Below are 25,628 nucleotides of genomic sequence, written 5' to 3'. Positions count from 1 at the left end.
GCTGACACAGTATGATTAACATTTCTGAAATATAAACTCATCTCCTATAAGGAAAAAAGATCACTAAATTTAAACAATGACTAAATTTATTCAAAAATTTCCTATGTTGCTATAATAATACAAATATAAGAAGAATGTTCCAATTTTGGTAGTAATACTTCAATTTCCAAAAAAGATTAATTTTATCTAGGTTATATTGGTCATCTACTAATATTATTATTTTAAAATATGTTTTGGAAAAACTATTTCTTTGCCATTGTTTGCTGAAATTGCTTTCATAACTTCTAATCTGAAATTTTTGAGACTACTTTTATGAAATGATTGTGTAAATCCCTAGAATAGTTTGTTTTCATTAACACAAAAAATGCTATCAAGCTTTTATTACAGGAGACAAGACAAATAGAAATCTTTAGAAGCTGAGTGTCCTAACAGACTTTAAATAATATCACCCACAAAGCACATCTCTACAGTTTAATCAACTGTCAAGTTTAAATGACAAAACTTTCACTTCATTTAAAGCAATGCACTCACATTCCTTAGTGATAAATACGTACCATCTGAGAGCTGGAAGTAAAAGTTGTTACCTATCATATGTTTATAACTTGGTTGTTAGAACATTCTTGAAATGAATTATGACAGAGAGAATTTAACTACTTGAGCTCCTATATCTCGAATTTCCTTTACAAGACTTCCTGCACCATTTTCCTAAGGACAAAGCATCCATCTTAAACTAGTTGGTTCTATCCCACAAAAGCCTGGTTTCCAGTGAGATGCTGTGAACTCTGCACTACCTCAAGCTCACATTTATGAGAAAAATTTCTCTCAATAACAAAAACTGTGATTTTCATCTCAAATCAACAACAGTAAAATAAAAACCAAATATATAAATAAATAAACAATGACCAATGAATTTACAGGACACTCACTTCAACATCAAATAGAAAAAGCTGCCAATGAAATGGTGGCCAACTAGAAAATGTACTTTTGTTAATAGTCTCTGTTTACAGTCTTTTCTTGAATAACAAAGAAACAAAGACTACTGTATGCCTTCATTCATGTACCCAAGAAACCAGAAAGCTTTCAACCACTTTTACCTCATCTCTTATTATAGATTTTTATCTTCACCTTAAATTAAAAATCAAAAATGTTAAATTAGCATATTCATAACATGGAATATTATACAGTTAATAAAAATAATTAGGTATACATTTAACAAAAAAAATACTACAAATCTAACACTTAAAAAGTACCCCTTTTCTTGCCCTAGCTGGCGTGTTCAGTGGATTGAGTGCCGGCCTGCAAATCGAAGGGTCATTGGTTCGACTCCCAGTCAGGGCACGTGCCTAGGTTGCCGGCTGTGTCCCCAGTGGGAGGCACGAGAGGCAACCACACACTGATGTTTCTCTCCCTCCCTTCCCCTCTCTCTAGGAATAAGTGAATAAAGTCTTTTTTTAAAAAGTATCCCTTTTCTATAAAAAAGTATGCAGGTGTGTACGTGTGTGAGCACATGTGTACATTTGTGTAGCACTGTAGATACACTGCAAGAGATCTCAGAAAATACTCAGACTGGAATGGGGAATATGGTGAGCCGTAGATGAGAGATATAATTTTTATTGTTTGAGATTTTTCCAAAAGGAATATTGAATTACTTTTGTAATTAAAAATTTATATGTGTATATGTGCATGTACAAGTTATAGATGAAGCCAAAACCACCTGAAACATAGTTTCAAAGGTGTACAAACAATAAGCCTGTCATAGAATTGTGTTTAAGACATTACAGTCTGTACTAGTAACAAGAAACCACTGATTCCCACAGATAAATTGGTAATAATATTTGTTTTGGTAATGCAATCTGTAACATTAAAAAAAGTAATGGCTGGCGGGGATGAATTTCACTCAGTTTATTATAGGGTTTCACTTAAATTTAAGGGAAGTGTCACATTCCTACACATGAAAAATCCCCTTTCCTGATTAATCCTTCCAACTGTGTATAAAAACTTCTGAATAAGTTCTCACCACCTTAAAAACAAGAATATAATTATGCAAAAGAATTACGTAAGGAAGACAGTGAACTTTATTGTAAATATTTATTATGAACTTAGTGTTTGACTTCAAACTTTTATTTTAATGTCATGAGGCAGAGATATTAAGAAAATATGTGGGGGGAAATGCAGTCAACTGTAATTGAACAATAAAATAATTATTTAAAAGAAAATATGGAGTCAGGTAAGTAGAATTTCTAGTCTTGATTTTTTTTTTCTTATTTTCTGACTCCAAGCAAACTACTTAAATCTCCCTGAATCTCACTTTACCTATAAAAACAGCACCGCCTATAGCGGATGACTGTTATGAGGATCAGTGAGAGCCTTTCAATTATACAGTTCAGTGAGTCTTAACTTAAACCACTACTCTAGTCTAAGTTATTAGCATCATCATTGGTCTGCCTGCTTTTGCTCTCACCCTCCTACTCTCCATTTCCCTAACCATGGTATTTTATGTTCACCATAAACACACATGCACCCAAAAAAGTATGTGTGTGTGTATACATATACATACGCATATGTGTGTGCGTATATAGAAAGAGAGAGAGAGAGAAGCACTTCCAAAATGACAGAGTAAGGATCTCCCCAAAAATCTGTTCTAAAAGCAATAAAAACACAAGCAAAACTTGTCAAAAATCAACTTTTTCAGAATCGTGGAAATTAAACAACTCACAGCAACACAGAAGTGTTTCTTTAAGGGAAACTGCTGAGTCTCAAACAATACCAAGTTTGTGGGGTTTCACCTCATACCATTGTTACTCCCTTTCCCTAGCCCTGTGGTAGACTTGAAAACCAACTGCCTCTCAAGCACAGTATTTGTGAAAATCAGAAGCCTAGGAATCAATGGAGTAGTCAGAATGATTTGGAGCTCCCCAAAACATCCCACCCCCCCGAAAATTACCACTATTTGACATGTCTGGCAGCTCTCTAAGAAAGCTCTAGTCACAGGACTTTATTTTACCTGACTCAGAGATGGCTCAGTGCAAAACAGCCAGGGCATGTGTCAACACAATCAGTGTCAACTGCTTAACATCACAGCTACCTGAAGCAGAAATACAACTTGGATAAATATGAGGCTAAAAAAAAATTTAATGAAAAATTTGGAGAATTACATGTTTATACAGGGCTTTGAAAAACTCCAAAATATTCTTGGGAACCTAAGAATGTGCAGGGCTCTGCACATGTCCAGCCCTCTTCACAAAGGCTGGGAGACATACTAGTTCAAGGCATTTTTTTGAAGATTATTTATTTATTTTTTAGAGACTTGGGAAGGGAGGAAGAAAGAGAGGGAAAGAAACATCGATAGATTGTGTGCCCCAACTGGGGACCAAACCTGCAACCCAGGCATGTGCCCTGACCAGGAATCAAACAGGCAACCTTTCACTTTGCAAGTACAATGCCAAACCAACTGAGCCACACCAGTCAGGGTGGTTCAAGGCATTTAATCAATATCTGACCACTTAGCTAACTGAGCAGACTTCAGTGGCTACATATGACAAAGAATACGGACTTCAAAAATTAGTCCAAGAAAGTCACTAACTCACAAAAGACAACAAAACAACAAATAAAAGACAGGTAAGTATAGCCCATGAAAAAAATCCAGACATTAGACTTACTAAACAAAGACTTTTTTAATTTAAAATTTTTCTTTTTTCTGCCCTGGCTGGTGTGGCTCAATGGATTGAGTGTCAGCCTGTGAACCAAAGGGTCGCCAGTCAGGGCACATGCCTGGGTGGTGGGCCGGGTCCCCAGTTGGGGGAATGCAAGAGGCAACCACAGATCACTGTTCCTCTCCCTCTCTTTCTCCCTCCCCTCTCCTCTCTCTAAAAATAAATAAATAAATGAATTTAAATTTTTTTTATTTGTTGTTGTTGTTGTTGTTGACTTGTTCTTGAGATGGCTACAACACCAGAGAGAACAATACCATATCTAACGCCTGTGCAGAACTGCAACTCCTTTAAAATGTTCAGATCCACTTTGGGCTTCCTGCTCCCACATTTTTCCCATGAAGTCAAATAATTTTCACACTTTTTAGTAAAATACAGTTAGCCCTGTAAACACTTTTTTCCATATTCCCATGCTCTTTTTTTGTCTGTGGGTAAAACATTAACTAAAAATATTCTTAAAAACTAAAACTTAGAATATACATTGATATCTCATTCAACCCAATTTTGGCTCTTCTGTAAAAGACAACTCATTGTGGACTGGAAGGGATTTAAGAGATTGAACAGGGTGGTTGGAGTTGGTTGGGATTCAGATGAACTTTGGCCCTGGCAGGTCCTAGTATCCCTGATATGCCCACAATATAAAACAGAAAAGTCTCCTTGCTTACTCCTCCCCACCTGAACCACTGTAAGGTGGTAAGAAATGGCTGGGGAGGATAGAAGAAATTTCTACTCACTTTGTTACAAAAAGGAGGGGAAATGACACAGAAGGATGGGAAAGTGAGAGGACAAAACAATAAAAGACCTTAAGAGATGATCCTGAATCTTTTCTTCCAATTGCAGATATATAACTCATTTGAATTCTCATTTTCCCTAAGTAACTGTTTTTTGTTTCAGAGAATATCTGTGTTTTTGGTTCAGAGAATGTCTGTACTTTTATTTTTCTGTGTGCATACATGCATGTTAGCATATGTGTGCAAGTGCATATATGAATGCTTGTGTGTCATTCGCTACCAGGCAAATGTTTCAGTTCTGGTTTCAATTTAGTTTTCCTTTTTTTCTATTTCCTTAAAATTATTTTTCATTTTAGAAACAAGTTTGCCAGGAAACCAGCTCCTCTCCCACAATGCCAGACAGGCTGCAGCTGTCTTTTAAAACCACACTGATTTTTCCTTCACACGTCCAAACAGGAACTCCTCAGGATGGCCTCAAAAGACTGGAGTCTCTCCCTGTCGGGTGGGATGCCCTGGTGGCCGTGAAGGCGCCTCTGCCAAAATGAAGGTCTCTGACTGTGAGACACAGTCTGGTTTTTTTGTTGTTTCTTCCCGTCTTCTAATTTAAAAAGACATTCCTGGGTGACAGGCACAGTGCAGGAATGTGAGCTATCGAAACAACCTACCTGGTGAGCCTCGCAAGGCCCAGCAAACTCATTTACCTTCCTCAGCACTACAGACTTGTCTATGGAAATCTGTCAGTAGTTTGTGTCACTGATGGCTCCCACAGCTGACTCCTTTGGCAAACCTTTCAAGGAATTCTCTAACCATCAAGAAGCAGTTGCTCTGTCAACCTGCATGATCTCCCAGAGCACTTTGGACAAATCTGGTAGGGTACGCGGGAAGACAAAAAGAGCATGTGTGGAGCAGCTGGCTTACAAGTTGCTGTCCAAGCTGCTTCATCACCTGTGCAATCAGGTCTTTCCATAATTCAAGAGTCATAACTCTTCACAATTTCTGGCTACCCTTGTATGGATAAGGTCTCGTAGGAACCTCATGACACTGAAGTTGGCATCCTGGTGGTCCACAATAGTACAGGCAGGGGCTCACTGTAAGATAGGGATGACCACCTGGCTCTTCAGTAAGGTGACAGGGCTGCACTGAATAAACCTGGTGGCTAGACTGAACAGGTCATCCGTGATGTCAGGGTGATTCTGGACCCATCCTGCTATTCTAGCAGCTGAAAGGTGGGGATACATAGTGCGTGGAGCCTGTCTAGTACTTCCTGCTGACAGCCCTCTTCCGTGCCATACTCATCCACAAGGATATTGCCAAGGTACGGGAAAGAGAAATGTTGATGTATATGGCACACATTCACCATCTGTGTGACTAGAGGCTGCGGCAGAGCTGCAGATCCTTTGTCCACACAGCAAACGCAAAGTGGAGGCATCTGTAACAATGCTCTATAATCTGATTATCAGCCTGGTGTTTATTACATTTTATTGTGAATGGGAAATCTCCAGAAGTCCATTAAAGTGCTGAGCCACGTGGTCTAAACAATGACTTTATTTTTTTTTATTATTATTTTTTAATCCTCACCCAAGGACATGTTTCCATTGACCTTTTTGAGAAAGAGGAAGGGAGAGAAGGAGAAAGGAAAAAGGAGAAAAACATTGACATGAGATAAGCAAAGACTTTAAATTAGCTATTATAAACATATTCAAAGTACTAAACAAAATGCTATCTAAAGGATTTAAAACAGAGTGTATACACAATGTCTCACCAAATACAGAATATCAATAAAGAGATAGAAACTATTTGATTTAAAATAAAATGGCATAAGGCAATAATTATAAGACTATGCTGATGGGTTTATAATGTAAAAAGATATAATTTGTAAAAAAAAAAAAAAAAAAAAAAAAAAAAGAAAGATGTTATTTGGTCCTGGCTGGTGTGGGTCAGTGGATTGAGTGCCAGCCTATGAAGCAAGGGGTCACTGGTTCGATTCCCAGTCAGAGCACATGCCTGGGTTGCAGGCCAGGTCCCCATTAGGGGACGCATGAGAGGCAACCACACACTGATGTTTTCCTCCTTCTCCCTCCCCTCCCCTCTCTAAAATAAACAAATAAAATCTTTAAAAAAATACTTTTAAAATAAAAAAAAAAGAAAATAGAAGACTTGAACAACACTACAAACTAGACATACTGGACATCTACAGAATACCCCATCCAACAATGGGGATAGAATACACAATTTTCTCAAGTGCACATGGAACATTCTTAAGGACAAGATAATGTGTTAAACCATAAAGCAAGCCTCAATAAATTTAAAAGGACTGACATGGTATCAAGTATGTTCTCCAAACACAGTGGAATATAATTTGAAATCAATAACACAAGGAAATTTGGAAAGTCATAAATATGTGGAAATTAAACATATTCGTAACCTTTAACTAGACTGACCATACATTAAACATGTCATTCCTCCAGTTAAAATCTTCCAATGATATCCCATCAGTCTTTGAATAAAATATTACCTGCTTACAGTGGCTTAAAAAGCCCCAGAGCCCTGGCCAGGTAGCTCAGCTGGTCAGAACATCATCCTTATATGCCAAGGTTGCAGGTTTGATCCCCAGTCAGGGTACATACAAGAATCAACCAATGAATGCATAAATAAGCAGAACAATAAATTGATGTTTCTCTTTCTCTCTCCTTCTCACTCCCTTTCCCTGTCTCTAAAATCAGTCAGCACATCCTCAAGTGAGGATTTTTTTTTAAAAAAGTCCAACTCTCCCAGTTACTAGCTAGATGTCCTGAACAATCTCTCACTAAGTATAAATATTCTCTATTGTCCCCTAACTTGTGTGGCTCAGTTGGTTGGGCACCATCCTGCAAAGTGAAAGGTTGCTGGTTTAATTCCCACTCAAGGCATATGCCTGGGTTGGGGCATGTAGGACGCAACCAATCAATGTTTCTCTCTCACATCTGTTTCTCTCCTTCTCTCTCCCTCTCTCTAAAAAATAAATAAATTCTCTAAAAAAATATTTTCTATTGTAAAGTTGGAATATATCTACTCCATAAGATTACTGTGTACATAAAATTGATATCACAAATAAAAGGATTCAGACAATCTTTCAGGAAATAAGCATTCAATAGGAACTATTATATCTGGTTACTATTATAATATAGGTACATCAAAATGAAACACGTTGCCAAGATATTTTTTAACATTTTCTTTCTTACATATAATTCTGTCATTAGGTATAATACCTGAAAAATAAGGTATAATATTCTGCCATCAAGTATTATACCCAATGACAGAATTCTGTCATCAGGAACAATCAATGAATGGGAAGAGTTTTAAATCCATGAAGAAAGAGAGGTATTTATTGTGTGCTTTAAAATTAATGAGAAAATCCCTTGTAAAATTTTCCCTTCCATGGTGTTATACCATATGAAAATCTACTATTTCTTTAGGTTTCTCTTCCTACGGTAGGAACCCTTGAAGAATATAACTATTTATGTAACTCATAATTAACACTACAATGAGAGTAACTACTTCACAACTGACTGGTCTGAAAAGATGTGATTCAAGAAAATTCCAGAACAGAAGTATAAAGGGTAAAAAGTCAAAATAAAATAGATACAATTAAAAAGGGATATCTCCTAAAACTGATGGTACATGAATATGTACCATACTGTTAATATGACCTGACAAAGAATACTGAGGTAAATTACAAGGATGGCCATAAGTTCTTCCCTTCTATATGTCCTTGGGTAGTCCCCTCCTATAGTGGTTCTGAGCTTGGCCTTATAATATGTTCTGGCAAATGAGACAATGGCAAATGTGGTACAGACGTAAAAAAAAATGGTTGGGCATTGGGGTCCCCAATCTCTAGCTGTTCTTGGAATCCTCCTGCAACTATCCCATGAAGAAGCCCAGGAAAGCCCTGGCTGGTATGGCTCAGTGGATTATGTGCTGGCCTGAGAACCAAAGGGTTGCCGGTTCAATCCACAGTCAGAACATATGCCTGGGTTGTGGGCCAGGTCCCCATTAGGGGGCGTGTGAGAGAGAACCACACATCGATGTTTCTCCCTCCCTTCCCCTCTCTAAAAATAAATAAATAACATCTTTAAAAGTTAAAAAAAAAAAAGCCCAGGAAATCTTGCCAAATGATAAAAGACATGTGGCCCAGTTGCTGCTATTCCCCTAGCCAACACCATACCAAGTGTCAGAAATGTTATGAGACTGTTTTAGATTATTCCACCACCAGTCCAACCTCTAGTTGACCTCAAACACATGAGCAAGTCCAGCAGAAATCAGCTGGATCAACCCAGACCAGAAGTGCCACACAACTGACACAGGGAATCTTAAGCTAAGTAAGTGCTTATTTTAAGCAACCAAATTTTGCAATGATTTATTACAGAACAAAAGCTAGCAGATACAAATACAGATCACCAATACATTCCTTTTTTTCCCAAATGATTAAGAAGAGGTAGAACACTAAAACAATTCTTTAAGTCAGTATACATAATTTTTTAAAGATTTTATTTATTTACATTTTAGAGAGAGGGGAAGGAAGAGAGTAAGAGAGGGAGAGAAACATCAATGTGTGAGAGATACAATGATTGGTTGCCTCTCACATGTTCAACCCAGACATGTGCCATGACTGGGAATCAAACTGGTGACCTTTTGGTTCACAGGCTGGTGATCAATCCACTGAGCCATACCAGCCAAGGCAGTATGCATAATTTTTTTAAGATTTTATTTATTTATTTCTAGAGAGAAGGGAAAGGAGAAAGAGAGGGAGAGAAACATCAGTGTGTGGTTGCCTGTCACATGCCCCCTACTGGGGACCTGGCCTGCAACCCAGGCATGTGCCCTGACCGGAAATCAAACCAGCGACCCTTTCATTCACAGGCCAGCACGCAGTCCACCGAGCCACATCAGCCAGGGTAGTATGCATAATTTTTAAAAAATCAATTAAATACTGTTACCAGAGCAGATAGTAGCAGAACTAAGCTTATCTATAATAAATACCTAATACATATTTACTGAATTGAAATAAATGAAATAGGAACTTCCGGACAAGATGGAGGCATAGGTGGATACACTGTGCCTCCTCACACAACCAAAAGAAGGACAACAACAAATTTAAAAACAAACAACAACCAGAACTGACAGAAAAATCAAACTGTATGGAAGACTGACAACCAAGGAGATAAAGAAGAAACATTCATCCAGACTGGTAGGAGGGGCAGAGAGGGGCAGCCAGGCAGAGAGGACTCAAGGCAAGGCAGCGGCTGGTGGACCCAGCAAGGTGGCAGATTGTGGAGGTGGGTGGGCAAAGCTGCAGCTGGCTGGCGAGGCAGCAGCTGGTGGACCAGGTGACAGACCACACAACCCAGAGTTCCAGCTCTGGGAAATAAAGCCTCAAACCACTGACTGAAAACACCTGTGGAGGTTGAGGCAGTAGCGGGAGAAACTCCCAGCCTCACAGGAGAGTTCATTGGAGAGACCTACAGGGTCCTAGAACGTACACAAGTCCACCCACCCAGGAATCAGCACCAGAAGGGCCCAATTTGCTTGTGGGTATGGAGGGAAGTGGCTGAAAGCCGGCCAAGAGCTAAGCAAGTGGCACTGTTCCTTCTGGGACCCTTCCCCCACTCACAGCATCACAATGCAGCCACGTGGGTTGCCCCACTCTGGTGAACACCTAAGGCTCCACCCCTTACTATGTAACTGGCACACCAACACAAAAAATATGGCCCAAAAGAAAGATCAGATCAAAGTTCCAGAAAAAGTACAACTAAGCAACAAAGAGATAGCCAACCTATCAGATGCACAGTTCAAAACACTGGTAATCAGGATGCTCACAGAATTGGTTGAATGTGGTCACAAATTAGATGAAAAAATGAAGGCTATGCTAAGTGAAATAAAGGAAAAATAAAGGGAACCAACAGTGACGGGAAGGAAACCAGGACTCAAATCAACAGTGTGGACCACCAGAAGGAAGAAAGAAACATTCAACCAGAAGAGAATGAAGAAACGAGAATTCAAAAAAAAATGAGGAGTGGCTTAGGAACCTCCAGGACATCTTTAAACGTCCCAACATCCAAATTATAGCGGTGCCAGAAGGAGAAGAGGAAGAACAAAAAATTGAAAACTTATTTGAACAAATAATGAAGGAGAACTTCCCCAGTCTGGCAAAGGAAAGAGACTTCCAGGAAGTCCAGGAAGCTCAGAGAGTCCCAAAGAAGCTGGACCCAAGGAGGAACACACCAAGGCACATCATAATTACATTACCCAAGATTAAACAAAAGGAGAGAATCCTAGAAGCAGCAAGAGACAAGGACACAGTTACCTACAAAGGAGTGCCCATAAGACTGTCAGCTGATTTCTCCAAAGAGACCTTACAGGCAAGAAGGGGCTGGAAAGAAGTATTCCAAGTCATGAAAGGCAAGGACCTACATCCAAGATTACTGTATCCAGCAAAGCTATCATTTAGAATGAAAGGGCAGATAAAGTGCTTCTCAGATAAGGTCAAGTTAAAGGAGTTCATCATCACCAAGCCCTTATTATATGAAATGTTAAAGGGACTTATCTAAGAAAAAGAAGATAAAAAATATGAATAGTAAAATGACAACAAACTCACAGTTATTAACAACCACACCTAAAAAAACAAAAACAAACTAAGCAAACAACTAGAACAGGAACAGAAATGGAGATCACATGGAGAGTTATCAGCAGGGGAGTGGGAGGGGGAGAGAAGGGGAAAAGGTACAGAGAATAAGTAGCATAAGTGGTAGGTAGAAAATAGACAGGGGGAGGGTAAGAACGGTATAGGAAATATAGAAGCCAAATAATTTATATGTATGACCCATGGACATGAACTAAAGGGGGGGAATGTGGGTGGGAGGGGTGTGCAAGGCAGAGGGGAATAAAGGGGGGGAAATGGAACTGGAATAGCATAATCAATAAAACATATTAGAAATAAATAAAATAAGAGATTTACCCAAAGCCATATGTTATTAATAGAAGAAAAAATATTGAACCTAGGTCTGTCCTTTGAAAACAGCATTCTAGCTCCCAAATGTTGTCATATAACCATTTTTTAAAAACAGATTTTGCTTCATTTATAATGATATTACTAAAACAAAATATAACCAGAGACATTGACATAAAGAACAAACTGCCAGTAACCAGAGGGAGGGGAGAGGGGGATAACAGGAGAAAGAAGGGGAATGGTTGTCAAGGAACATGTATAAAAGATACAGGGACAAAGTCAAAGGGGGGAGGATCAAGGGTGGCAGGTGGGGGTGGGTGGAGTGAAAATGGAGACAACTGTACTTGAAAAACAATTTTCTTTTAAAAAAAGAAATCCTTTATGGAATTACAGAATAATAAACAATTTTTGAGTCAGCAGCAATACTGGAAATTCCACTGAGTGAGGCCACAAAATACCTACCAGAGTTGAAGTAGAAAGTAAGATGACTGTGACATATCATTAAGACATTAAGAATCTTTTTTAAATCTCTAAGAAAGAGCCATTAACCTTTGTTAACCCAACAGCCAAGAATGGGATCAAATGGTTTTGCATTCAATAAAAAATATCTCAAACACTTCAGTCGCATCTTAAGAAATTGTTTCTAAAATAAACTGGGAGTTGGGTAGTAAATAGGCACACTGAAAATAAAGTATATTTATAAAACAAAGATAACTCAATCCTTAAACCATTTAAGGGGATACAGATAATTACAATGATTAGAAAAAGAAATTTCACTGATCAAATACCATTCTGAAAATAAGTAGTTAGTGACAGGGAGTAATTAAATCAAAGGAAAGAAAAACAACTATCACACTCCATCTAAAACATCTGTGCAAAAATAAAGATAATGTCCAAAACCTATTAAATAACTAGAATGCATACTATCAAGGAGCTGAATGAAAAAAAAAGGTCAAATCTCAAACATACAGGAAAAGAATTAAATCTGGACATAGAAAGCACACTTCCAAAACATAAAAAAGGAAACCATTCACTAGTGTACCAAATCAATGAAGCCATTCTACATTTTGCCAAAGTACAGGCTATTAAAATATTAACAACTGCACTGAGGCAATAAAATTTTACATCAAAATTAAAAATCAGCACAAGAGATTCTGTGAGGGAAATCAAATTTCTACCTTAGGCCATTTGGGGTTGAGAAGTCGAGCTTTGACTGCATCGTCCAGGGCCTTGTCATACTGCTGGACTTTCACATACGCTGCAGATCTATTGCTGTACAAGACGCAGTTCTGAGGGTCAACAGCCAGAGCTTCACTGTACAGAACAAGAGCTGTGTGGAAGTCTCCATCGTGACAGGCCTGGTTACTCTGACGAACTTTCTCAACAAATTCAGCTTTGCTCAGCACTGGACCGTCAGGACTTCTCTGGCCAATAGTCTTAGCACCAAATAGAGGAATCTACAAACAAAGAAACTTTGTGAGACAAAGTTCTGGTCATCCAGAGGGGTTCCCTGTCTGAACTTTAAGAGAACACAGACATTCTTCATGGTCTACTTTACATTATAGTTAACTTTTGTGCCCTAAAAGACAATAAACTTTCCACAAAGCAGCCAACAATAGTGCCTTGAGTGCAAATGTATATATGCATGTGTATGTATAGTTACAAACTTACATAGTTCCATTTACATATGTATATATTTTTTACTGAGAGAAAGAAAGAATGAATGCAAAAAGTACTCAAGCTTTTCTTTGGCAATTTAAAGTTATACTAAGGGAAAGACTGAAATATAAACCTGTATAAATAATACTATCTCAACTATGTTAAGATGGTTTCACTTAAGAAAATAATGAAAAAAAAACCAAGATCAAAATATGAACTATGCTAAGGTATCTTTAAATATAAGATTATGAATTAGTTTTATTTTCTTAAAAATTTCTCTTATCCAAATATTAGGAAATGAGTATATGTCAGTTTTAAAACTAAAAAATAGCCCTGGCTGTTGTGGCTCAGTGGAGTGAGCACCAGCCTGCAGACCAAAAGGTTGCTGATTCAATTCCCAATCAGGGCACATGCCTGGGATGCAGGCCAGGTCCCCAGGCAACCAACTGATGTTTCTCTTCCTCTCTTTCTTCATCCTTTCCTCTCTCTCTAAAAGTAAATTAAAAAATTTTTTTAACAAATTTAAAAAGTAAATCTTAATGTATCAATGAATCTTTTTTAAAGATTTTATTCATTTACTTTTTAGAGACATGGGAAAGGAGGGAGAAAGAGAGGGAGAGAAACATAGAAAAAGGCGAAAGATTTATGTGTTCTGAAGAGAAACCAGAGTATGGGAGAGAAACATAGATGCAAGAGAGAAACATCAATCAGTTGCCTCTCATGCATGCCCCAACCAGAAATCAAACCCACAACCCAGGCATGTGCCCCCACCAGGAATCGAACCCAGAGACCTTTTGCTATGAGGGACAATGCCCAACCAACTGAATCACACCAGTTAAGGCAATGAATTTTTTTAGACAGGAGAATCTGTAACTGTAATTTGGCTACTACCATGGAATTCTAAGACAAACACCAGTTTTTGGAGATCACCAAAAAGAAAAAAAATCTGCTACAAATTATATCTTGGCAACTTAAGACCCGATTTTGATGTTGATTTTTCCAACTCACTAAGTTTTCTATGACTTTATAGCAGTGACCTTAGAACCAAAAGGAATGACTCAGTGAAATGTTATTCATTTTTAAAATATGAAAATTATGAACTGCATTAGAGTCCCAACGGAAGAAACTTAAGAGAGCAGTATCAAAAGAGATAGTTTGCAAGTCTAAGCAGGCTTGCTCTCACTGAAATTAAAACAAAAAGTGTAATTTTCTTCCCCACGTCCTCCTTTAAGACTAAGTCCAGCCCCTCAATTCCAAAGAGGGTATATCTAATATGTAACACACTGACCTGTTCAAAAGTAACAGACTCCTCACAGAGGTCTTTGCATTAAAAAGAACAAATTCCACTGAGAGGAGAAAGAAAGGCAGAGCCAATCTCCCACATAGACAACCACTATTTTCCTCTGCTTACAGGAATAGCATGTCCCAGATTTCCAGAACAATTTGAAACACTAAAATATCCTAGAAGTTTCAAATATCAAAGTCCAAGTTATATCCCTCAACTTCCTCATATGGAAGAGGCTAACCAATAATGTATTCTCGTTAGTTGTTGTTTTCTTATTATGATCATGAAACATATTGCTTGCAAGTGAATAGACTTTGTAACATTTACCAAACAATCAGGACTTTCCTGAACAGTCTCAATTTTTAATCATTTTATCCCCATCATCAAACCAATGTATAAGACACTGGCAATGCATAAGACTAAGTTCATTTTGGAAAATATAGTCATCATGACAATACTTAAGGGCAGTACTGCGGTAGACAGACAGATGTGAGCAGATCAAGGACAATGGGCCAGACAAGGAAGGTCACCAGGGTGGACCTTCTTGTTTTCCCGGGTTTGCTACAGGCAAACAAGGACCCTGCCCCCAGGGCAACCTTTTCTCCGTTAGCATATCCCTGCTCACATGTTGAGACCCCCTGATCTTTCATATTGCTGGTCTTGGGTTTGGACTCTCCTCTGACATTTCCTGCCCAGGCATGTTGCTAGTCCTGTGGGTGAGATCCCCACTTAGAAGGGGAGCCAACAACAGAGACAAAGTATAGCCCTTAAGCATTAAGCCTCCAGGACAATGAGGTTCTGACCTGCATCAAACACCTAGGTCTCAGTTGCATTTCAGCTCCTGACTCAGAAAAGCAGCAAAACCAGACAGGCAATGCCATGACTGACATCAAGACAAGGTGGATTGACAAATGACCCCCTGCCCTAACGCTGACCCATCAGCAGAGACCTCAACCCTGAAAGGACACACCTGGAAAGCTATTGAGATCCTCCGCTGAGACATCGCCCTAAAATGCCTGCCCTTAGGAGCCCTTAGGAGAAAGGACCCAGTCTCTCCCCTCCCTTCCTCCTGGGAGCAGGAGCTCTCCCTCCCCAGAGGTTGCCTGTGCCTTTCCCCTCACCCTCACCCTCCCTCCCAACCCTCACCCCATGCATTACCTTTACCTTCCTCTCTCCTAAGCTCCAAGGGCCTTTCTTTTGCCTCCATAATGTGTTTCCTAAACCCACTTCTTCTACACCTCACTTCTTCTCCCACTACGACTTTATAAATAAACCTCTTATAGTTTGAGTCTTGGCCCTGAATTCTTTTCTAGCCAGACTCAAGTTCCAAGGGTGCTGAACAAAGGTCCAGTCTGACCCCACCAGTGGTCTAACACCTGGTGCCATTCTTGCCCCCACCAACAGTACTAGCCATAAATAATAGGAAAAATATCTGTATTTGAAAATTCAGGGGTACAATATAAAAAAGGCAGTAACAGTCTTTAAAAGTAAAATCATTAGATTCATATGCAGCCTAAAAGTAAAAAAGACGTGATTCTAGTACTACAGCATTCCCTACTTCTCAGAGTAGTAATTTTGGTTCAATGCCAACATGGAAAAGAACCAAACTAAGAAAAGAAAGTGTCTGCATTCTACTCCCTCCATTTATGGTAATATAAAGTAACACTTCCCAAAATATTATCCTCAGGATACTGAAATGAACCAGGTTAAGTTTCTGTTTCATGGAAGATTTCTCAGAGCTTTTATTGTACACATCGTGACCCTGAGGGGGAGACACCACCACACGTCATGAGATCAAGAGACCTCTGTGGTAGAGTACCTAGCTGGACCAGAAACTGCTTGAAACGCACATATAATTAGAATCCCAGAAGAAAAGAGAAGGGAATAGGAGCAATATTTGAATACCTTGTGACCAAGAATTCTCTGAAACTATGAGTTGATGGAAGACATCAACTCATGGAACATTGAACCTATTCCTTTAAGAATTTCACCCAACCACAAGATACCACAAAGAAAACTACACCTACACACATCATAGGCAAACTGCTAAAATCAAAAACAAAGAGAAAAATGTTAAGGCAAACAAAGGAAAAGTAAGACACATTACCTTCAAAGAAGCTACAAACAGTTAATGCAACAGAAATGATAGAAACTGAAATAGCAGCTAACCTAAAATTCTATACCCAAAGAAAATACTAAGATTATCTACTATATGCTAGGCACCCTCATAGGCATTGTAGATAAAATCTGTATATCATAAATAACAGTACAAGCTCACAAAAAAAAAAAACCCACTGGCTCCATCTGTGAAAAGCAGACTCAAGCATTTCTTTATATCTTGTAAAGTGCTATGCTTCTAGAGAGGAAAAAAATCCCCCTAACCAAACCACAAGGGATCAGACCAGACCCCAACAGAGATCCTCTCAATCGAGGGGTGATAAATCAGAGGCTAAAGAAATTGGCCATACAAAAAGATATGGAATTACATATCTAGAGGAAACAAAATAAAGGCAGTAAGGGCCAGGCATGTTTGAAGAACTGCAAAGAAGCCAGTGTAGATAAAAGCACAGGACAGAAAGTGAAGGCATAGAAGGTCACAGAGATAACTATGGGGCCCAAACTGTTTAGAGCCACACTATCCAATACAGTAGCCACCAGCCATATGTGGCTATTTAAATTTTTATTTTCCTTAATTAAATTTAAGGAAAAATAAAGATTCAGTTTCCCAGATGTACTATCCACATTGCAAGTGCACATGGTAGCTGGTGATTTAACAAATTGGACAATGCGGATATAGCACATTTCTATCTTCACAGAAAGTCCTATTGGACAGAGCTAGTTTAGAGCTTTGTCGGCTATCATAAAGATACTTAGAGAAATTACAAGTCTAAGAAAAAACTAGATACACCACAAGAGGTCATCAGCTCTCCACTCTAAAGCAGAGTTGCCAACTGTCCTTAACAATAAATTCCTAGTCCTTAGGTCAATTAAGTGAACACTTCCAAAACTCTTCCTTAAAATGATCTTAATAGGCATCCTTGAAAAGGTATTCCATTTTCCAACAATTTGGAGAAAATTAATATAAATAATTTGGGGTAAATTCCTCACTCACATGTTTAAAAATTTTCTTAGATTTGAAACCTCCTTTAGCTGATTCCAGGAAAAGTTACCAATACTTTCAAATATTTTGGAGGAAAACAAATTTGGTTACTGTAAGCCTTCCTTAGAATCTTTAATTTGCCAACATATATAGTGAATTTCCAAGAAAGAGAGAGAATATATACAGTGTTTTCAAATAACAATAAGTATAATTATATATAACTATAATTATAATTATAATTAATGAACACTTATGTGCCTGGAATTATTCTAAATGCTTTACATATGTCAACTCATTTAATCTTCACAAAACCTATGAAGTAGAAACTATTATTTTCCCTACTTTTAGATTAAAAAACAAGGCACAGAAAGGTTAAATAACTTGACTAACAAAAAAGGAAGGGTGTGAAAGTAATAAGCTAATATGCAGGAGGGCTGTGATGCAAACCCAGGCAGTCTGGCTCTGGAGTCTGTGATCTTACCATTATATCATATCTTCCTCTCAGAATTATTTGAGAACATAATATTTTATTCACCTCCCAGAATACCTGTTAAAATCTTGCAGAACTTTGTTCCTACAGTTTGGGAAATGCTAATAGACTACTTAGTACTTAGGCCTGTCTCCTTCTCGCAACCTGAACAAGACATGCTAGAACTATGTCCAAAATTACTTTTGCTCATTTAAAAACAATCCAGTTCCTAGTTTTTAGATTTTATAACCTGTTGAGGTTCGATTTGGTTTGTTTTGTTTTAAGAAAGGCTGGCCAGTCAGCTCTAAACTATATTTACTTGTTAAATGCCATAGTTTCATGCCAATGAATAACACACTATGAACCATTCAATAAAAACCCTGATTTTGAGATTTACCACAACATAAATCTGATACTCATAACTTTGTATTTCTATACTGTTCTCTTCACTTGAGATGGTTATAAATAATTCAATACCATTTTATTAGGTAAACAATCAATTCCCTTCTTTTAAGGCTAATGTAGAAAATAGTTTGACTTGTTCAACCATAAAAACAGGTATTCAAAATACACAAGGCCAAAATTAATTATTAAAATTTCAAGTCCAACCAACTTACAAATAGATGCAACTTAAACATTTAACATGCACACATGAGTAATTTATATTATCATGTCCCGTTAAACTTTAAAGGCACTATTTCTCAGCAGTTATGATGACCAGAAATCCCTGTGGCTATTACTGATCTCTGAGTACTCTCACACTCTCCTTTTTGACGGGCATTGTGTGAGACGCGAGCCAGTAAATAAAAACCACTCAACAACCTTGTTCCTGTTAAAATATCCATTCATGTAAAGGTAAAACCATGATTCTCGTACAAATGTAAAATGAACACACATCAAAGATTTCATTTAATTCATTAATTAATGAGTGACCCAGTAAAATATGGCAACCAATTCAGAGGAGAATTCAAAGCGCCACACGTGTACAGACGATCAAAAATGCTGAAATGAATTTCTAAACTTGATGCAAACTTGCCTTTTTAGGGGAAGGGGAAAGTGAAATCAGTTGTCCCTCAACTTGGAAAGCACACTTGCACATCTACAGACAAGAATAGTTTGCACTGCTTTCAGTTATCCACAAAGTACAGTGCTCTCAAGTAGTTCAAAGACAATGAAAGGTACAAACTTCTCAGAATCAGATAACCCAGAAGGCTACACTGCATTTCAGACAGCCTAGTTTTCCACTGAAGACACCCATAATCTTTTTTCAACTCCATTTCAAGTGTTTTACAACTTTTCCCAATAGTCCCACCTCATGTGCTACCTGATATCAAACTATACTACAAAGCCATAGTACTCAAACCAGCATGATGCCCTGGCCATTGTGGCTCAGTTGGTTGGAGCACTGTCCCATACACTGAAGGGTCACAGGTTCAATTCTGGTCAGGGCACAGACCCGAGTCGCAGGTTTGTTCCCCAGTCAGGGCACACACATACAATATGGCAACCAATCAATGTTTCTCTCTCACATTAATGTTTCTCTTTCTCTCTCTCTCCCTCCTTCTTCATCCCCCTCCCCTCTCTTCCCTCCCTTTCCCTCTCTCAGTGGGGAAAAAAACAGCATGGTACTGGCATAAAAACAGGCACATAAATCAATGAAACAGAATAGAGCCCAGAAATAAACAAACCCATGCCTATATGGTTAATTAATATTTGAGAAAGGAGGCAAAACATACGATGAGGTAAAGACAGTTTATTCAATAAATGGTGTTGGCAAAATTGAACAGATATGAAAAAAATGAAACTAGATCAGCTTCTTATACCATATACAATAACTCAAAATGGATTATACATATATTAAGATCATACACATACACGCACACACACGATTAGCATAAATCTCCTAGAAGAAAACATGGGCGGTAAAATCTCAAACATTTCTCTTAGTGATATTTTTTCTAATATACCTCCTTGGGCAAGGGAAACAAAAGAAAAAAATAAACAAATGGAACTACATCAAACAAAAAAGTTCTTGCACAACAAAGGAAAACACCAACAAAATGAAAAGACAACCCACTAAATGGGAGAACACATTCTCCAATGATACATCTGATAAGGGGTTAATAAGCAAAATGTATAAAGAACTCATATAACTCAACACCAAAAAACAACCAATTCAATTGAAAATGAGCAAATGACCTGAATGGACACTGCTCCAAAGAGGACATACAGATGGCCAATAGACATATGAAAAGATGCTCAATGTCACTAATCCTCAGAGAGATGCAAATTAAAACCACAATGAGCTATCACTTCACACCTGTCAGAAGGGCTATCATCAATAAAACAACAAACGAGTGCTGGCAAGAATGTGGGGGAAAGGGAACCTTTGGGCACTATTGGCGGGAAGGCAAACCAGTGCAGCCCATATGGAAAACAGTATGGAGTTTCCTCAAAAAAAATAAAAATGGAACTGCCTTATGACCCAGTAATTCCACTTCTGGATATATGTATCCAAAGAAACCTAAAACACTAATTCAAAGAATATATCCACTCCTATGGTCATGGTAGTGTTCTTTACAATAGCCAAATTGTGAAAGCAACCCAAGTTCCCATCAATAGACAAGTGGATAAAAAAGCTGTGGTACATACATACAATGGAATATTACTCATCCATAAAAAGAATGAAATCTTACCATTTCCAATGGCATGGATGGATAGAGGGTATTGTGCTAAGTGGAATAAGTCAGTCAGAAAAAGACAAATACCATATGACTTCACTCATCTAAAAAACAATATAAATGAACAAATAAAACAGAAAGACACTCGAAGATACAGAGAACAGACTGATGGTTGCCAGAGAAGAGAGGGTTTGAAGGGCTGGGTGAAAAAGGTGAAGGGATTGAGAAGCACAGATTGCAGTTATAAAACAGTCATGGGGATGTCAAGTACTTAACAGGGAATACAGCCAATAACGCTGTAATAACTATGGGTGGTGCCAGTTGGTTACTGGAAATATCAGGGGGAACACTTTGTAAAGTATATGACTGTCTAACCACTATGCTGTGCACTTGAAACTAATACAAAAAACAGTCAATGTAAACTGTAGTGAAAAAAATTGTATTAAAAAATAAAATATTAAAAAACATAGCAGAGCAAAATATCTCCAGATATTCAACTATTTCAAATCTCTTTCAAGAATAAAGAATATGCCCTGGCCAGTGTGGCTGAGAAGGCTGGATGTCATCCCGCAAACTAAAGGGTTGCAGGTTCAATTCCTGGCAAGGATGCATGCCCGGGTTGCAGGTTTGGTCCCCTGTCAGGGCACCTATGAAAGGCAACCAATTGATGTTTCTCTCTCACAACAATGTTTCTATTTCTCTCTTTCTCCCTCTCTACCACTTACTCTAAAATCATAAGCATGTCCTCGCATGAGTATTAAAAAAATCAGAATAAAGATTAAGCTCAAAAATTAATATTTATTAAATATATATCTACATTTCACCCCCACAATAAATTCAAATGAAGAATAAATATCTGGAATCCATTTTATTTTTACCAAGAAAAAAAAAGACTTTTTTCAGGAAACTATAATTATACCTTTATTTCACAAATATGGCCTAGGGCTAAAGTTCTGAATCAAGAAACAAGTTATAGTATTAATATGTTTTGTCTTTAGTTAACATTTAATTTGCACTATGAAGACTGATACCCTTCATCGATAAACAGGGAAGATATAAACAGGGACTATCTTTATTTTACAATTCCTTTTTTAAATATATTTTATTGATTATGCTATTACAGTTGTCCCATTCCCCCCCTTCACTCCAATCCATCCTGCACACCCCCTCCCTCCCACATTCCCCCCCTATAGTTCATGTCCATGGGTCATACATATAAGTTCTTTGGCTTCTACATTTCCTATACTATTCTTACCCTCCCCCTGTCTATTTTCTACCTACAATTTATGCTTATTCTCTGTACCTTTCCCCCCTCTCTCCCCCTCCCAGTCCCTTGTTGATAACCCTCCATGTGATCTCCATTTCTGTGGTTCTGTTCCTGTTCTAGTTGTTTGCTTAGTTTGCTTTTGTTTTTGTTTTAGGTGTGGTTGTTAATAACTGTGAGTTTGCTGTCATTTTTACTGTTCATATTTTTTATCTTCTTTTTCTTAGATAAGTCCCTTTAACATTTCATATAATCAGGGCTTGGTGATGATGAACTCCTTTAACTTGACCTTGTCTGAGAAGCACTTTATCTGCCCTTCCATTCTAATTGAAGGCTTTGCTGGATAGATCAATCTTGAATGTAGGTCCTTGCCTTTCATGACTTGGAATACTTCTTTCCAGCCCCTTCTTGCCTGTAAGGTCTCTTTGGAGAAATCAGCTGACAGTCTTATGGGCACTCCTTTGTAGGTAACTGTGTCCTTGTCTCTTGCTGCTTCTAAGATTCTCTCCTTCTGTTTAATCTTGGGTAATGTAATTATGATGTGCCTTGGTGTGTTCCTCCTTGGGTCCAGCTTCTTTGGGACTCTCTGAGCTTCCTGGACTTCCTGGAAGTCTATTTCCTTGGCCAGATTAGGGAAGTTCTCCTTCATTATTTGTTCAAATAAGTTTTCAATTTTTTTGCTCTTCCTCTTCTCCTGCTGGTACCCCTATGATTCGGATGTTGGGACATTTAAAGATGTCCTGGAGGTTCCTAAGCCTCTCCTCATTTTTTTGAATTCTTGTTTCTTCATTCTCTTCTGGTTGGATGTTTCTTTCTTCCTTCTGGTCCACACCATTGATTTGAGTTCCAGTTTCCTTCCCATCACTATTGGTTCCCTGTACATTTTCCTTTATTTCACTTAGCATAGTCTTCATTTTTTCATCTAATTTGTGACCAAATTCAACCAATTCTGTGAGCATCCTGATTACCAGTGTTTTGAACTGTGCGTCTGATAGGTTGGCTATCTCTTTGTTGCTTAGTTGTTTTTCTGGAGCTTTGATCTGTTCTTTCATTTAGGCCATTTTTTTTTTTGGTCTGGGCACGCCTGTTACATAAAGGGGCAGAACCTTAGGTATTCACCAGGGCGGGGTAACACTGGTTGCTACGCTGTGATGCTGTACATGGGGAAGGGGTCCGAGAGGGAGCAATGGCACTTGCTCAGCCCTTTGCTGCTTTTCAGTCACTCCCTCCACTACCCACAAGCAAATTGGGCCCTTCTGGTGCTGATTCCTGGGTGGGCGGGCTTGTGTACGTTCTAGGACCCTGTAGGTCTCTCCAATGAACTCTCCTGTGAGGCTGGGAGTTTCTCCCGCTACTGCCTCAATCTCCACAGGTGTTTTCAGTCAGTGGTTTGAGGTTTTATTTCCCTGTGCTGGAGCCCTGGGTTGTGTGGTCTGTCACCTGGTCCACCAGCTGTTGCCTCGCCAGCCAGCTGCAGCTTTGCCCACCCACCTCCACAATCTGCCACCTTGCTGGGTCCACCAGCCGCTGCCTTGCCTTGAGTCCTCTCTGCCTGGCTGCCCCTCTCTGCCCCTCCTACCAGTCTGGATGAATGTTTCTTCTTTATCTCCTTGGTTGTTGGACTTCCATACAATTCGATTTTCTGTCAGTTCTGTTTTTTGTTTTTAAATTGTTGTTGTCCTTCTTTTGGTTGTGCGAGGAGGCACAGTGTGTCTACCTACGCCTCCATCTTGGCCAGAAGTCTTTTACGACTCCTTTTATTTCAGAGATGCATATAAAATAATAATCATTTCTTTAGTATCTTAAAAACAGTTGTTTTTAGATAGCCTCATTTCATTTAATACTTTTCCTCCATTATCCAGTTTAATTTCCATGATTCGGTTAAGAAACATTTATATCAGGTACTATACTAAGTATTAATTTTAAAAAGTTTTCTAACTCTAAATACTTAAAAATTAAACTGCTTACATTGTAGTTAATTTTATTTTTTAATTGATAATAAAATTCAAGAATAAACTTAGAATCAAATACTCATTCCTCTACTCTAATCGTCACTATAGAGACTCAAATTCCAGAATACTACTGTGCCAACATAACCTTAAAACTCATAATAAAAAGTAGGTTTTAACCACATCCCCAGGGGAATTGCTTAGATTTCTATTCTGTAATAAGTCTAACATTTAGTAGCAAATGATAGTTATATTGACCCCTATTTGCTGATCATTCAAATCAAAGACAGTCTAGTGCAACAGTCAAGAATGTAGACTCCACAAGGTTCATGGCTGTACAGTTTGCCAAAGGGCGTCCTTCCTTCTCTTGGGAAAGGGCATGTGAAGCCATTTAGGGGACCAGGAGCACCGGGGGGGAACCTTGGCGATGACATGCACATAGGCACTGGATGACCAGGCAGCACGGATGCATCAGGGAAAACAGGACCAAAGGGATACTTGCACTGAGTACAACAGATAGAAACAGTGTGGTTTAGGGGGAAGCTAGTGGCCAGAAAATTGTGTGCTGGCTGCTGGGGGGCCAAGTGGGTGGTAATGAACAGAAAATGAGGCCATTTGTGTGAAGAGCTCCAGGGCAACACCTCATCTAGCCTTTCATTTTTCCCCTAAAGACTGTAAAAGGAAAAAAAAAAGCCACAAAAGCTTCACCAACTGGCTTTCCAAACTTATTTTGCATTAATTGGATGTGTTGTTTATAATGGCATCATCCATGTGACGAAGTTAACTTAAGAGTGATGGTTTCCGAAGGAATAATGTGATGGTCTAGAGAGAAAATAAGAAATTGAATAAACCCTTTAAAAAAAAAAAAAGAATGTAGACTCCACAACTAGACTGCTAAATTAGAATTCAGAGCAACTAAGCTTCCTAGCTGTGTGATCTTGAGTGAGTTACTTTAATAACCTCACTGTATCTCAGTTTCCTTATGTGTAAAAAAAGGGTAACAATAGTACCTACCCCATAAGGTAATTTTGAGCAAAGGAGTTAATATTCATAAAGGACTTAGAACAGTGTCTAGTACATAGTATGCACAATGTTAGCTATAATAATTTGAAACCAACAGACTCTAAACTTATGCCACCCAAGTACTCTATAATTTACATGGAACTTCGAAATATGCCTAATGAAAATTTTATTTTTTATAAAATATATTTGGAATTTATGGCCAATTTCCTGAACAATTTAAGTGGTTTTCATAAATTTTTGTGGAGATTAGGAAGCAATGAATTTAAACTAGAGCATTATTTGACAGTGGAGAAAATTTCAAAAATCCTGTTTCTACATAAGGATCCAAATCACAGGATCCAAGACAACACTCCATACAAAACAGCACATAGAGAACAAAAGTAATTAATTGCGGCAGTGTTTTTAGTACCTTATCAGGAAATTGTTCATTCTACTATAGTATGTTTTTCCTAATGGTAAGAAACAACACACAGGGCCAAATGTCCAATAAAGGTGCCTGAATTCCAAATTCATATTGGTAGCATGCAAACTCCTGAGAGGAGAAGAATATACCAGTTAACTCCAAAATAAAATGTACTATCCTACCCTAAGTGCTTTTTAAATATAAACTCTTCAATATCAAATTGTGCTAGCTAAATATCAGGCAACTAAGTTCCTAGTACAGTACAGGTCACAAAAAAATGTCTTATGGAGTTGACAGTTTCCTCTGTTTTAGATACAATTTGGCAAAATAATCTCATAAACACATAAAGATTAACATGCTTGCATTAAA

At 38.2% G+C, this 25,628-nt stretch overlaps 1 protein-coding gene across 2 annotated transcripts in view; it reads right to left on the bottom strand.

The window, feature by feature from the left end:
* TTC28 (tetratricopeptide repeat domain 28) overlaps positions 1 to 25,628 on the bottom strand; it is a 569,569-nt gene that overhangs the window by 529,814 nt on the left and 14,127 nt on the right. For both annotated transcript variants that reach the window (XM_053927916.1, XM_053927917.1), the window contains exon 2: positions 12,605 to 12,883. In XM_053927916.1, the coding sequence (XP_053783891.1) occupies positions 12,605 to 12,883 (279 nt within the window). The remainder of the gene's footprint in view (positions 1 to 12,604; positions 12,884 to 25,628) is intronic.

This window comes from Desmodus rotundus, chromosome 7 (genome assembly GCF_022682495.2).
Source record: "Desmodus rotundus isolate HL8 chromosome 7, HLdesRot8A.1, whole genome shotgun sequence".
Lineage (NCBI taxonomy): Eukaryota > Metazoa > Chordata > Mammalia > Chiroptera > Phyllostomidae > Desmodus > Desmodus rotundus.
Note: the sequence above shows the minus strand (reverse complement) of the source record. Positions and strands in the feature narration are given on the sequence as shown.